The sequence below is a fragment of the Staurois parvus genome, unplaced genomic scaffold, assembly GCF_062004578.1.
Source record: "Staurois parvus isolate SC_StPar_1 unplaced genomic scaffold, SC_StPar_1.0 ptg000137l, whole genome shotgun sequence".
Lineage (NCBI taxonomy): Eukaryota > Metazoa > Chordata > Amphibia > Anura > Ranidae > Staurois > Staurois parvus.
This window is the reverse complement of record NW_028317933.1, coordinates 5,486,627-5,502,673: the sequence shown is the minus strand read 5'-3', so window position 1 is coordinate 5,502,673 and position 16,047 is coordinate 5,486,627. Positions and strand designations below refer to the sequence as shown.

Genomic DNA, 16,047 nt, shown 5'->3' with positions numbered 1-16,047 from the left:
ACTTGAATATAAATAAGAAAATTGTTGGGTTTTTTTATAGCAGCTCACAAGAATAAATGAAAGACATAAGATTTTAAATGAATTTTGAAACCTTAGAGGGATTCAAATCCCCCCTGGATCTGTATTTTCAAAAACCCCTGTAATGCATGAACCTAAATCTATTAAACATTCAACAAACTTATGGTCCAGAGCTCAGCATAAATTAACTGGCTAACTGTTTTTGACTGTCAGAACCGTCCCTCAACTTTTCAGGGAATATAAAATGAATTCAAGCTGTTTCTGGACGGAAAATCTCTTTCAGAACAGCTACACAAGGAGAGGAGCTATCCTCCTTAACGGTACACTGAGGTCTCGGCTGGTGGCCTGGGGACTTGAGCACCTGTTTGCTGAACAACTCATGGACCCCTTGCCTGAATTTCAAGTCACGGGCGCTGTAGATGATGACATTCCAACAGCTGTTGGAGGTGAGGATCCAGAATGCATAGAAAGAAAACTCACACCAATCATAACCTAAGACATTGCCCATTACAAACACCGCAATGGGACCAAAAGAGGCTGAGAAAGCAAAGGTGAGGATTCCGATGGTCTTAGCCGCTGTGATGTCCGAGAATGAAACTTTGCTGCATGTGCTCTGAGAGTCTGCCTCTAGCTGCTTTCTGATCTTGCTATACTGCCTAATGGCTGCAAATGTTATAAAATTTATAGCATAGGTACCACCTAGCAAGGAAAAGTCAAATGCAGGGAAGATGAGCATGATGTTCAAGGTGGGACCTTCTGGTGGCACAGCAATGAAGGCATAAGTACACATCTTGCTACATGTGTTGTACTCCAAAGTTAAGTTTCGACTGGAGATCATGGGCACCATGGCAAAAACAAAGCTGAAGATCCAGCAGAACACGGCAAGGAACCCAGTCCTTCTCCTAGTAATCACAACACGCTTATGAAGAGGTCTCAGTACAGCAATGCTCCTCTCAACAGACATCAAGAATATGGTGGAGATGGAGACAAACGTGCAGCCAGCAAAGATGGGGCCCATGATGAAACAAGGTATCTGGGTATTAATGTCTGATTGGACAACTCTAGAAACATTTTCCAGTCCATACAGAAGACGCATTACTTCCACGTACACAGAATAAGGCACAACCAGCACTCCAACTGCCAGATCCGCCAAAGCTAAAGATGTCTTTAGGAGACCCTGAGAGGTCCTGAGATGCTTAGTCCTCACAAAGACCAGAAGACACAACACATTGCCCACTGTGATTGTTACAATAAGTAGCACCATTACGGAAATCTTACAGGCGTCCCCAAGCAGAGATGTGGTGCAGATGCTGCAATTCCAAGCGGTAGAAGTATTTTCAAGCATTGGAGAAACAAAAGTAACTCAAACTCAAAGTCAAGAATCCATTGGGCAGACTTTCTCTATCCAAGGCCAACAAAAACGAGAGGTATACCTCTTAACTCAAGGACAGGAACATCTTTCTGATCCGCACTGCAATTGGTGCTGCAAAGCATGCATCCACAGGTAAATATTTTGAGCCTTGAGCAAACAAGGATATTTCTGTGGCAAATTGAAAGCAATTCAAACACTAAATGCAGATAAGGGATTTACAGAGACGCTTAGCGCAATCACTCTTTGAAGAGCATTATTAGGCTAGTTCCTTCCCATACAGCAAGGGGACGGTGGAGTGTTTGCTTTGCACTGAAAACGCAGCCAAAATTGGTCCTCAAACAAACAGAAGTCAGTAGCTCCAGATGTATTCAGCTGTACATAGAGTTCAGGCAAAATCAGAGTCTCTTGGCAGCGCAGAAGAGAGAAGTAATTAGACCAGGATAGTACTGCATAGGTAGAATGGCAGCAGTTGGCAAGATAGCGTGGACCCGATTGTATTCCTCTGCTCTCCTATCTTTATTCTCATTGACCATCTCTCCTCCTCTTATCATTTCCCTCCCACTTCTGTCTCTCCCTCAATCAGTATACTCACTCTACTCCCCTCTTTCTTCTCCTCCTTTCCTCCGCCTCAAATCACTCTTTATTCACATTCTCCCGATACAAATCCAGCTTCATTCGTGTATAGTCAGCCTGCTGAGCAGGAACAGCATTTTGTTAAACACTGGATTACAAGCTTCTGCTTGCATATCATTGCTTTGGCATTTACAGTTTTGGTTTCTAGAGACAGCTACATTTTGGAGCTTAGCCCCAGGAAATGTTTGTTCCTGAAAATGTACCTTATTTTTTAACAATGAAGCAGGAAAAATGTTACATTTTAAATACCATCTTATAAACTGATGTAATGAAAGAAGAAGGTATTTTATTATCACACCATATACATAAAGCTAGGGTTATAGGGCAGATTGCATGTATACTTCAAGTGACATAAATACGTAATAAGTGCGAGATAGATAGATAGATAGATAGATAGATAGATAGATAGATAGATAGATAGATCATTTAAATATACATTGATGAAAAAAATTTAAAGGAACACTTTTTAATCAAAGTATAGCATCAAAGCAATGAAACTCCTTGGATATTGATCTGGTCAGTTAAGTAGCAGAGGGGGTTGTTAATCAGTTTTAGCTTCTTTGGTGTTAATGAAATTAACAACAGGTGCACTAGATGGGCAACAATGAGACAACCCCCAAAACAGGAATGGTTTTACATGTGGAGGCCACTGACATTTTTTTCCCTACTCATCTTTTCTGACCGTTTATCAATAGTTTTGCATTTGGCTAGGGTCAGTGTCACTACTGGTAGCTTGATGATATACCTGGACCCTACAGAGGTTGTACAGGCAGTTTAACTCCTCCAGGATAGCATATGAATATGTGCCATTGCCAAAAGGTTTGCTGTGTCTGCCAGCACAGCCTCAAGAGCATGGAGGAGATTCCAGGAGACAGGCAATTACTCTAGGAGAGCTGGACAGGGCCGTAGAAGGTCCTTAACCCATCAGCAGGACTGGTATCTGATTCTTTGTGCAAGGAGGAACAGGATGAGCACTGCCAGAGCCCTACAAAATGACCTCCAGCAGGCCACTGGTGTGAATGTCTCTGACCAAGCAATCAGGAACAGACTTCATGAGGGTGGCCTGAGGGCCCACTGATCTCTAGTGGGCCCTGTGCTCACTGCCCGGCACCATAGAGCTCAATTGGCATTTGCCATTGAACACCAGAATTGGCAGGTCCCCCACTGGTGCCCTATGCTTTTCACAGATGATAGCAGGTTCACCCTGAGCACATGTGGCAGACGTGAAAGGGTCTGGAGAAGCTCTGGAGAACATTATGCTGCCTGTAACATCGTTCAGCATGACCGTTTTGGTGGTGGGTTGGTGATGGTCTGGGGAGGCTAATCCATGGAGGGACGCACAGACCTCTACAGGCTAGACAATGGCACCCTGACTGACATTAGGTATCGGGATGAAATCCTTGCAACCCATTGTCAGACCCTACGCTGGTGCAGTGGGTCCTGGGTTCCTCCTGGTGCACAACAATGCCCGGCCTCATGTGGCAAGAGTATGCAGGCAGTTCCTGGAGGATGAAGGAATTGATACCATTGAATGGCCCCCATGCTTGCCTGACCTAAATCCAATAGAACATCTCTGGGACATCATGTTTCAGTCCATCTGACGCCACCAGGTTGCACCTCAGACTGTCCAGGAGCTCAGTGATGCCCTGGTCCAGATCTGGGAAGAAATACCCCAGGACACCATCCATCTTCTCATTAGGAGCATGCCCCAACATTGTCAGGAATGCATACAAGCAAGTGGGGGCCATACAAACTATTTTGAGTTGCTACAATGAAATTTCAGCAAAATGAACTAGCTTGCTGCATGATTTTTTCACTTTGATTTTTGGGGTGTCTTTGAATTCAGTCCTGTGTAGCTTGATCATTTTAATTTCCATCAATTGATGAGGCATCCTTACTTTCCTAACACGTTGCCCAGTCCATATCAGTATAGATATCCAGCATGATATTTTTCCCCATTGAGATCTGATGTGTTTTCAAAGTGTTCCTTTAATTTTTTTGAGCAGTGTATATATATCTAGATAAATATATATAAATATATATTTATATATAAATATAATTCAACATATATATATTTATTATATATATTTTATCCCTTTAAAATCTTGTACACTTGTAGGTTATGTTTGTTAATTTTTCTAGAAAATGGCTCACAACAAAGTTTTATCTCAGTGAAAATGTTGCATCCAGCACTTACACTTACAGATTGGTGTAAGTAGGTGGAACTGAGTAACAGCCACACCCAGGGGTAGATTGACCATTTGGAAACTCGGGCACTGCCCGAGGGCCCGGGGTCAGTAGGGGGCCCCATGAGATGCCCCTTGTACCTTTTTCATAGACTTTTTTGAGTTTGGGCAAGGACACAGGGGCCCCATGGTCCCCTATTGCCCGGGGGCCCCATGAGTTGTCAGTCTGCCCCTGACCACACCCCTCAGTATAGGTTTCTATACTCAGGCTTGCACTACAGAGAAAGGAAGGGGGTGTGTCTGACCAGATCTTTTACTGAGTACTGATTACAGAGTGCACTAGGTCTAGCTCTAATGTCTTTTAGACAGCACAATAATGTGTAGACATTCTACACAGCTGCTGTAACAGGAAAGTGGAGGTAAGGGCACATTCATACCAGCCTGCATGCTAAACAGACTCTTTTAATGTGTGGGCTGGCGTCAGTTGTGTAGTGGCAGTGAAGGATGGTGCTTTACGTTGTTTGCAATGCAAGGTGCAGTTTACTTTTTAAAAAAACTTTATTCTAATGCCACAAAACTACATTTCATACACTCCTGTGCTCCACTGCAGTGCAATGAAATGTGCTGACATGAGGTGACATGTGGTGTGAAAAAATGCACCATGACTGCATTTCTATGCACAGTACCGCAAGCCACCTCAACAAAGTGCAGTGATGTGAAGAAGTGTCAGACTGGGATCTAGAACCATGACTTCTCCTGCATCCAGCTTTAGCTCTTCTTAATGAGCCACCTGAGACACTGGATAGCTCCCTGATTAATCCTTAGGATAAACTTGGCTTGTCTTTGTTCTGGTGAACCTTGAACTCCTTGCTAAATTCATGAACTTCCTATTTAAAGGTTAAGTTCACTTTTCATAACATGTTATATGTTACACCCATAATCATGTTGTAACATGTAGCACTACCCCCTTAAGAGTTGGTTAGTAATTTTTTGGGTTCCCTGTCAATCTGGACCTCTTGTTAAAAGCCCAACCTGACACCACTGTGCTCTTGTGAGCAAAATAAATCACAACTGTAAAATGGATTCACACACAAGTTAGTATAAACCAATATGAAGTTTATAGTAAAGGTAACTTGGTCAAAAAGAACAAAATATCACCGATATATGCAGCAAATATAATCACTCTTGGCAATTGTGAGAAAAAGTAATGAAATTCACAGTAAAACAATAATAACTGTTAGCAGGCCTGCTTCCAGGAATAATCCACTGCCTGCAATCTGAGGGAACTTCTGAATCCAGTGAGCAGGATCAACTATCAAGAAATAGGTAAGCTCACTGTAGGTCCTCAGATCTAGATGACAAGGATTAGATGTGAAGTAAAGAGAATTCTCATTTGAAGTTGAGCAATGTCCCTTTACAAGCCCTACAGTGTCTTCTGCGGGCTTGTGGGGCCCAGTTGGTATGAAGATGAGTTGAGGTGTGGATTATAATTCCTCAGGATGGTAATACAAAGATAGTAAGGGAAAAGGGGAAGATTTAACACTTTTCCTCTTGGTGGTAGTGAATTAGTCCGGGTCCACTTTACAGCACTATACATAAAGCAGGCTTGAAGAAATGAATAGCAACAATTGGCATAAATGTCTATGAACAAAGACAACTCCCTTTGAATATCAAAGGCAAAATGAACAGTTGTAAGAATCCTGCTTTGTTGAAATAAGGGGAACTTGTTTCAGTTGGTACTTGCTGCAAGTCCATCCCCACCATCAGGGGATTTGGTGAAGAAGCAGGTTGGGGCTTAGACTCTGCGCCCTGGGGAACCCCAAGTTGACTATCTACAAGGGCTAATTACCACAGGTGCTGACATCTCCCTCCTGTCAGCTTTCAACTGCTGCACAGAGAGCCATACAGGGGATCAGTTCCAGTAATTGCCCCACATCACCCTCCTTGTGCACCATATGTTTACCCCGGCCCCCCTGTGCACCCCCACCACTGTAGTGCTGCCAGCTTCCCTCCTTTCTTTCCACTGGCTGCTACAGGCAATAGGTTAATAAGATCGTTCAGGATGCAGTAAATATGTCACATTTACCAACCCCTTCCTTTCCTGAATGAACACAACGAGCGATCAGTATCGATCACTCACTGTGTTCATTCATAACTGCAGTATTGTAAATTGTGTTGTTTTTTTTTTGGGGGGGGGGCTGTCACGTTGGCTGTACGGGGCCCCGTGGTTTCTAACAGCAGCCCTGGCTACTGGTCTCTGAACCTGACAGTGACAAGAACGTACATAGAAAACAATTAATTCTAAATGCACTGATGGTGAGTCTATGCAGATCAGCAAAGCTCAACTGATGTGATGTGAAGGAGCTCCAAGACTTTGGTTGTTAGCACATACAGTACAAGTGTAGCTGACTGCATATTTATTTCTGTAAATTCTATGAGGCTTTCAAGGTAGTTTTTCTCAAAGTTTACAAGGAACAGTGTACATGTTTGCAGTTGTGGTTGTAAGTCCACCCTTCAGTTATCTGGGAACCCCTGTAATTATTTTTCATAAATACACACATAGCTATTCCCAGGGGCGTATCCACCACAAGGCAAACAAGGCGTTTGCCTGGGGCGGCAATTTTTAGGGCAGTTGAACAGAGACGATCGTACACCTCTCCCTCCAGCAGCTGACAAGCCAGAACCAGGGGAATGCCTGGAGCAGGGAGAGAAGCGATCAAAGAGCCCGGAAGAGGTGAGCTGTGTTGTCTTCTGTGGGCTCTCCCTCCTGTCATCCATCCAGCAGATTACACTGACAATGATCACTGACAGATCGTATGGGACTGCACACACCTTTCCCCCCCCCCTTCCTACTGCATGGAGATCAGGGGGAGGGGTGGGTGTGTGTCTCGTCCCATATGATCTGAGGGAGGAGGGGGGGAGAAAGGGAAGAGAGAGAGGGAGGGAAGAGAGAGAGGGAAGAGAGGGAGAGGGGGATAAAGAAGGAGAGGGGGATAAAGAGAGAGAGGGGAGAAAGAGAGGGAGAAAGAGCAGGGGGGAGGGGGAGAGAGGGGGGGGGGAAAGAGAGAGAGGGAGGGGGGGAAGAGAGAGAGGGAGGGGGGGAAGAGAGAGAGGGAGGGGGGGAAGAGAGAGAGGGAGGGGGGGAAAGAGAGAGAGGGAGGGGGGAAAGAGAGAGAGGGAGGGGGGAAGAGAGAGAGGGAGGGAAGAGAGGGAGAGAGGGAAGAGAGGGAGAGAGGGAAGAGAGGGAAGAGAGAGGGAAGAGAGAGAGAGAGAGAAGAGAGAGGGAAGAGGAGAGAGGGGGGAAGAGAGAGAGAGAGAAGAGAGAGGGAAGAGGAGAGAGGGGGGAAGAAAGAGGGAGAAAGAGCAGGAGGGAAGAGGAGAGAGGGGGGGGGAAGAAAGAGGGAGAAAGAGCAGGAGGGAAGAGGAGAGAGGGGGGGGGGGAAGAAAGAGGGAGAAAGAGGGGGGGGAAGAGAGAGAGGGGGGGGAAGAGAGGGAGAGAGGGAAGAGAGAGAGAGAGAAGAGAGAGGGAAGAGGAGAGAGGGGGGGAAGAGAGAGAGAGAAGAGAGAGGGAAGAGGAGAGAGGGGGGAAGAAAGAGGGAGAAAGAGCAGGAGGGAAGAGGAGAGAGGGGGGGGGGGAAGAAAGAGGGAGAAAGAGCAGGAGGGAAGAGGAGAGAGGGGGGGGGGAAGAAAGAGGGAGAAAGAGGGGGGGGAAGAGAGAGAGGGGGGGAAGAGAGAGAGGGGGGGGAAGAGAGAGGGGGGGGGGGAAGAGAGAGGGGGGGGGGGAAGAGAGAGAGGGGGGGGGAAGAGAGAGGGGGGGGGAAGAGAGAGAGGGGGGGAAGAGAGAGAGGGGGGGAAGAGAGAGAGGGGGGGAAAGAGAGAGAGGGGGGGAAGAGAGAGAGGGGGGGGAGGGAAGAGAGAGAGGGGGGGAGGGAAGAGAGAGAGGGAGGGAAGAGAGAGAGGGAGGGAAGAGAGAGGGAGGGAAGAGAGAGGGAGGGAAGAGAGAGAGGGAGAGGGGGATAAAGAGGGGGAGGGGGAGAGAGGGAAGGGGGGAGAGAGAGGGGAGAGAGAGGGGGGGGGAAAGAGAGAGAGAGGGGGGGGGGAAAGAGAGAGGGGGGGGGAAAGAGAGAGAGAGAGGGGGGGGGAAAGAGAGAGAGAGGGGGGGGGGGGAAAGAGAGAGAGAGGGGGGGGGAAAGAGAGAGAGAGGGGGGGGGGAAAGAGAGAGAGAGAGGGGGGGGGGGAAAGAGAGAGAGAGGGGGAGGGAGAGAGGGGGGGGAAAGAGAGAGAGAGGGGGGGAAGAGAGAGAGAGGGGGGAAAGAGAGAGAGAGGGGGGAAAGAGAGAGGGGGGGGGAAAGAGAGAGAGGGGGGGGAAAGAGAGAGAGGGGGGGGAAAGAGAGAGAGGGGGGAGGGAAAGAGAGAGAGGGGGGGGAAAGAGAGAGAGGGGGGGGAAAGAGAGAGAGGGGGGGGGGAAGAGAGAGAGGGGGGGGGAAAGAGAGAGAGGGGGGAAAGAGAGAGAGGGGGGGGAAAGAGAGAGAGGGGGGGGGGAGAGAGGGGGGAAAGAGAGAGGGGGGAAAGAGAGAGAGAGGGAAAGAGAGAGAGGGGAAAGAGAGAGAGGGGAAAGAGAGAGAGGGGGAAAGAGAGAGAGGGGAAAGAGAGAGAGGGGAAAGAGAGAGAGGGGGGGGAAAGAGAGAGGGGGGGGAAGAGAGAGAGGGGGGGAAAGAGAGAGGGGGGAAAGAGAGAGGGGGGGGAAAGAGAGAGGGGGGAAAGAGAGAGGGGGGGGAAAGAGAGAGGGGGGAAGAGAGAGAGGGGGGGAAGAGAGAGAGGGGGGGGGAAGAGAGAGAGGGGGGGGGAAGAGAGAGAGGGGGGGGAAGAGAGAGAGGGGGGGAAAGAGAGAGAGAAAGAAAAGAGGAAGAGATAAAGAGAGAGAGGGAGACAGAGGGAGGGAGAGAAAGAGAGAAGGACGGAGGAGAGAGAGAGAGAGGGAGAGAGGGTGGGGGAGTGTGAGAGAGAGGGGGGGGAGAGGGAGGGGGGAGAAAGAGGGAGAGACAGAGAGAGGGTGGAGAAAGAGAGAGGGAGAGAGAGAAAAGGAAAGTGTGAATATGATAATTTGGACACACATAGGCTGCAGAAAGCAGATCCCAGCACTGAGTGTTAGATGCACCGTAGAATTTTTCTACAGTAGATTGCACAGAACAAAGGTTGAGGGAAACTAGGTGGACTTTTTGAATTTATCATACTGTAGCTGCAATGTTTGTTGGATAGCATTACAATTTTACTGATTGCTAACACTTGCCCAGTGCAAGAATGCACATACAGACTAGCAATCTGGACACAAATCTCCATACTCTGTAGTGCTCCTTGTTTGTCATACATTAGCCACAGAGAAGACAGACAGGACTGTTTTCATTGGGGACAAGGAGTCTTTGTCAAAACATTACATTTAAAGTGGACCAAACATCAAAATTCACTCCACATGGATGAATCCATTTCCTCATGTGACCATAGATTTAGACAAAGGATATCAAAATTTCAGGAACATTAGAGGTTTTTTACATCATTACAGCATGCTGAGAGTATACTGTTTTCAATAAAGCAGATCATGTCCAGTAGACTTGCAGTAAGATAAAAGGATCAGTAATGAATAATACAGCATAGCACTAATAAGCAGGAAATAAGCTAAACGTAAAAAAAATTTATGCTCTAAGTAAATAAAAAAACAAAACAAAAAAAAACCTAAAAATCAGCACAAGGGACATAGCTTAAAGTTAGTATAATGTATCCCTTGTATTGATTTTTCTCATTTCAGTAGAAAGTTTCCTCTGTCCTACTGACATAGTTTCCCTATCATCTATCAATCGCCCTCTAAAAAGTGATCCATCATTGACTGCTTTTCAGAGTGGTGGTGAATAAAGCCTTAATGCCCAACTGAACTTAAAGTGGAACTTCACCCTAAAGAGTCAGATCCACTTTATGTCCTCCCCCCCCCCCCTTTTTCATTTTGCATTTGAAAATTTTTGGGGGGAGTGGGTACCTAGTTTTGATAGGTACCTGCTCCCACTTCCACTCAGATCTCCTAAGCAATCCAAGCAGAAGTTCACCCCCTGTCCCTTCACCTGCAGCCTCCTAGGACATGTCACAGGTCCCAGAAGGTTGCGGGACCATTCACAAAGCACAGCCCAGCTCACACCTGTGCAGTGGGAAGCTGGCTGTGAAGCTGCAAGGAGCCACAGTTGGCTTCCCACAATATCTTAGTCTGTTTTTGTAAAAAAGCAGGCAGAATCAAAGTAAATGATTCTGTCTGCCGCCAACATGCTGCAGAAAAAGAGTGCTATGATCTGTATGAGAGCAGTGATCTCACTGCACAGGTCTGACACACCCTGTGAATCTCCAATCAGTAAGCCCGGGTTCACACTTCTGCGGTGCGGCATATCGCATGTGATTCGCACAGGAACCGCACCACATTCCTGTGCGAATCACATGCGAGTTCTGTGCGGTGCCATTTGAGCCATACATTTTGTATGGCTCAAATCACACCGCATCCACACCAAAAAGGTGCAGGACCCTTTTTTTGGTTCGCACTAGATTCGGATCACATGGGTATTCACATCTATGCGATCCGATTCTGTACATCGCACTGCGTTTTGCAAACTGATTTTGGGGTTTTGTTAACTTAACATACACACCCGCAAAGGTTCTCATTAACTGGGTGTGATGGTTATGTGGTGTGGAATTCGCACAGAAACCGGTGCGATTTCCGCACCGCATCAGCATGAACCTAGGCTAAAGCTCATTCCTCCTACACGGGGGCATGTCAGAGAGACTACTGCTGCCACGCAGAGCGCAGCAGCCCCTTCCTGTTGCATGCTGGCAGCAGACAAATGTTTTACTATGCCTGATTGCTTTGTTACAGAAATGGAATGTAAGACTTCCACAACTTTTGTTTTGATGCGCAAAAGGATTTATGTCCCTATTTTAATATTCTATAAAGCTTTAAGCAGAAGTAAAATGTTCACAATACTTACCTCTGCTTCAATGGTTTCAGGCCTGCAAGGACCCTTGCCGGCACCTGTATCTCCTGCAGAGCTTCCCCTGGGTGTTGGTCTTTGGCTGTCTTGATTGGCCAACACAGGAAGACATGACTTCAGTGCATGCGCAGGAGTTCAGTCATCCTGTCAGACAGGCACGCACATGTGCAGCTCATTCTAGGGATTATTGCGAGTAGGTAGTTACGTTTATTTTATTGCAGAATAGACATTGCATGTCTCCTCCGCAATAGACTTTAGTTCCACTTTTAGATATGATCATTTTTGACATTTAGGATTTCAGTTCTTAGTGGCTCTCAGCAGAAAACGGTGCCTTGGATTGCATGATTAGGTCATTATGGATACCCTTTTAAGGATGTCAGATATTAGGATTTTCTGTGCAGGATTGGGGACTGTTTACTTTTAGAAAATATTTCCTTAGAAGTTACTACAACAGAAAAATGCCTATAATTACAACAAAATTTAGCTATTTGCAGTCACTCTGACTCAGTCTGTATCTTGCACTAGGTTTCAAGAGAATGTTATGAACAAGGAAGAATATCTGCAATACTGTAAAACTGGTGAGTGTGATTTTCCACTGCTGTCACCCGGGTGAGTTTATTCATTATGCCATCATCATCCTAACTCCCATTTCATCCTGGTCACAAATGTTCAGATTTCCTTTAGACACTCACTGACCACATCCTCCATAGATGAATCAGGCTGATAACAGTCAAGTGTGGCAATGGATTTTTCCAGCTAATGTAAAGTAATCTAAAGTCTAGAGTATTTAAATCCAAAAACAAACAAAAATAACATACTGCAGTTTACTAGTCCTTAGAAGTGGTGGCTGCATTAGTTTTCTTTTATCAGACTTTTTTACTTTATTTTCACCTGCAATTGTGCCATTAACACACTTCCTGTAGGGACACAGCCACACATCCTAGTCTGAAAGGTGCGTTTCTCTGATTACAGACAGTGTGCGTTCTCGCTTGTAAAATTAGGACATACGGTTGTGTCCGTACAGCATCTAAATCCTTGTGACAGACAGAGTATCCCTGCTCTGTCCTTGTTATTTCAAATGCACAGTGCCAGATAGCTAGGTCTGTGCCACTGGATGTGTAGCAGTCACCTTCCAGTACACTGATAGGTGAACCTGCTTATTGCAATATAGTTTATATGCAGATCCTGTTATTATAGTTAGCCCGGACCCTTCTGGTTTGGAATTCTATAGCTGGTTTTAGCTTAGGGCTTGATAACCAGCATACAGTGGAGATCGAAAGTTTGGGCACCCCAGCTAAAAATTTGTATTAATGTGCATAAAGAAGCCAAGGAAAGATGGAAAAATCTCCAAAAGGCATGAAATTACAGATTAGACATTCTTATAATATGTCAACAAAAGTTAGATTTTATTTCCATCATTTACACTTGCAAAATAACAGAAAACAAAAAAATGGCGTCTGCAAAAGTTTGGGCACCCTGCAGAATTTATAGCATGCACTGCCCCCTTTGCAAAGCTGAGCCAGTGTCATGGATTGTTCTCAATCATCGTCTGGGAAGACCAGGTGATGTCAAGCTCAAAGGTTTTAAATGCCCAGACTCATCTGACCTTGCCCCAACAATCAGCACCATGGGTTCTTCTAAGCAGTTGTCTAGAAAACTGAAACTGAAAATAGTTGACGCTCACAAAGCTAGAGAAGGCTATAAGAAGATAGCAAAGCGTTTTCAGATGTCAATATCCTCTGTTCGGAATGTTATTAAGAAATGGCAGTCATCAGGAACAGTGGAAGTTAAAGCAAGATCTGGAAGACCAAGAAAAATATCAGACAGAACAGCTTGCAGGATTGTGAGAAAAACAATTCAAAATCCACGTCTGACTGCACGATCCCACCAGAAAGATCTGGCAGACACTGGAGTTGTGGTACACTATTCCACTATAAAGAGATACTTGTACAAATATGGTCTTCATGGAAGAGTCATCAGAAGAAAACCTCTTCTACATCCTCACCACAAAAATCATCGTTTGAACTTTGCAAATGAACATATAGACAAGCCTGATGAATTTTGGAAACAAGTTCTGTGGACCGATGAGGTTAAAATTGAACTTTTTGGCCGGAATGAGCAAAGGTACGTTTGGAGAAGAAGGGGCACAGAATTTAATGAAAAGAACCTCTGTCCAACTGTTAAGCATGGGGTTGGATCAATCATGCTTTGGGGTTGTGTTGCAGCCAGTGGCACAGGGAACATCTCACAAGTAGAAGGAAAAATGGATTCAATAAAATTTCAGCAAATTTTGGATGGTAACTTGATGCCATCTGTGAAAAAGCTGAAGTTAAAGAGAGGATGGCTTCTACAAATGGATAATGATCCTAAACTCACCTCGAAATCCACGGGGGATTACATCAAGAGGCGTAAACTGAAGGTTTTGCCATGGCCTTCACAATCTCCTGACCTCAACATAATTGAAAATCTATGGATAGACCTTAAAAGAGCAGTGCGTGACAGACAGCCCAGAAATCTCAAAGAACTGGAAGACTTTTGTAAGGAAGAATGGGCAAAGATACCTCAAACAAGAATTGAAAGACTCTTGGCTGGCTACAAAAAGCGTTTCCAAGCTGTGATACTTGCCAAAGGGGGCAGTACAAGATATTAACTCTGCAGGGTGCCCAAACTTTTGCAGACGCCATTTTTTTGTTTTCGGTTATTTTGAAAGTGTAACTGATGGAAATAAAATCTAACTTTTGTTGACATATTATAAGAATGTCTAATCTGTAATTTGATGCCTTTTGGAGATTTTTCCATCTTTCCTTGGCTTCTTTATGCACATTAATACAAATTTTTAGCTGGGGTGCCCAAACTTTCGATCCCCACTGTAAGTTAGAGCCAGGTTAGGCCTCCGGTGGCCACGCTAGGATCATAGGCTTAGAGGTCCAGTTGCATGTCAGATTAGAAACTATTATGGAGGGACTGAAGTGGTGTGTAGATGGGCTGACTGAGTTCCAATCCTACACCACAGTTCCTGTCAGTGAGAAGCTCTGTTCCAAGCTGTTTGGACACCTGTTGGAGGATCTCCTATTGACCGCAGATCTTGCCCTCAAGTCTTCAACCCAAAGACAGGTGCCACATCACCCTAAGGGGCCCCTGCAATTAGACTTTGCTGCAACATTCATCTGGAGGTATAATCATAACAATATATACATGGGTATATGTGCACAATTTCACCAAGACTCCTATTGGCCATTTGCTGATAATACCTGTTTGTACATTGGACATTAGATGTATGTATTGTTATTGATCTCTTCCTGTATAAAGCTTGTATATCTTCTATACTGGTGTGCATGTCAGATTAGAAACTATTAGGGAGGGACTAAAGTGCAGTGTAGATAGTCTGACTCTAGAGTTCCAATGCCACAGTTTCTGCAGATACTACTAGTGAGAAGCTCCATTCCAGGCTGGCTGAACACGAGTTAGGCGATCTCGTCATGACTGCAGATATTGTCCTCAGGTCTTCGACCCAAAGACAGACACCTCATCATTCAAAGGGCCCCTGCAATTGGACTTCGCTGCAACATTCATCTGCAGGTATATTAATAATGATATATAACTGGGTATATGTGCATAATTCCACCAGCACTCCTATCGGCCCTTTGCGGATAGTACCTGTTTGTACATTGGACCTTGCGTGTATGCATCTCTCTCTCTCTCTCGTATATATATATATTATCAACCTATAGAGGACTGAATTCAAAGACACCCCAAAAATCAAACTGAAAAAATGATGCAGCAGGCTAGTCCACTTTGCTGAAATTTCATTGCAGCAACTCAAAATGGTCCTGAGTAGTTTGTATGGCACCCCACATGCTTGTAGGCACAGTCTGAGGTGCAACCTGGTGGCGTCAGATGGACTGAAGCATAATATTGCAGAGGTGTTCTATTGGATTTAGGTCAGGCAAGCATGGGGGCCATTCAATGGTATCAATTCCTCCATCCTCTAGGAACTGCCTGCATACTCTCGCCACATGAGGCCAGGCATTGTTGTGCGCCAAAAAGAACCCAGGACCCACTGCACCAGCATAGGGTCTGACAGTGGGTCCAAGGATTTCATCCCGATACCTAATGTCAGTCAGGGTGCCATTGTCTAGCCTGTAGTGGTCTGTGCATCCCTCCATGGATATGCCTCCCAAGACCATCACTGACTTAACACCAAAACGGTCATGCTGAACAATGTTACAGGCAGCATAACATTCTCCACGGCTTCTCCAGACCCTTTCACATCTGTCACATGTGCTCAGAGTAAACCTGCTCTCATCTGTGAAAAGCACAGGGTGCCAGTGGTGGACCTGCCAATTCTGGTGCTCAATGGCAAATGCCAATCGAGTTCTATGGTGCCGGGCAGTGAGCACAGGGCCCACTAGAGGACGTTGGGCCCTCAGGCCACCCTCATGAAGTCTGTTTCTGATTGTTTGGTCAGAGACATTCACACCAGTGGCCTACAGAAGGTCATTTTGTAGGGCTCTGGCAGTGCTCATCCTGTTTCTCCTTGCACAAAGGAGCAGATACCAGTCCTGCGGATGTGTTAAGGGCCTTCTACGGCCCTGCCTAGCTCTCCTACAATACCTGCCTGTCTCTTGAAATCGCCTCCATGTTCTTGATACTGTGCTGGGAGACACAGCAAACCTTCTGGCAATGGTACATATTCATATGCCATCCTGGAGGAGTTGGACTGCCTGTGCAACCTCTGTAGGGTCCAGGTATTGCCTCATGCTACCAGTAGTGACACTGATCCTAGCCAAATGCAAAACTAGTGATAAACAGTCAG

The 16,047-nt window shown here is 45.8% G+C and overlaps 1 protein-coding gene across 1 annotated transcript; it reads right to left on the bottom strand.

Annotated features, from left to right (window-relative positions):
* Window positions 1–268: 268 nt before the first annotated feature.
* LOC149465773 (adenosine receptor A3-like) lies at window positions 269–1,282 on the bottom strand. Its single transcript, XM_089673454.1, has one exon. The coding sequence runs from the start codon at window positions 1,280–1,282 to the stop codon at window positions 269–271; it is 1,014 nt and encodes a 337-aa protein (XP_089529580.1).
* Window positions 1,283–16,047: the final 14,765 nt, after the last annotated feature.

Excerpts from the sequence above, each read along its gene's own strand:
- LOC149465773 (XM_089673454.1), bottom strand. The coding sequence starts at position 1,282 with ATGGTGCTACTTATTGTAACAATCACAGTGGGCAATGTGTTGTGTCTT.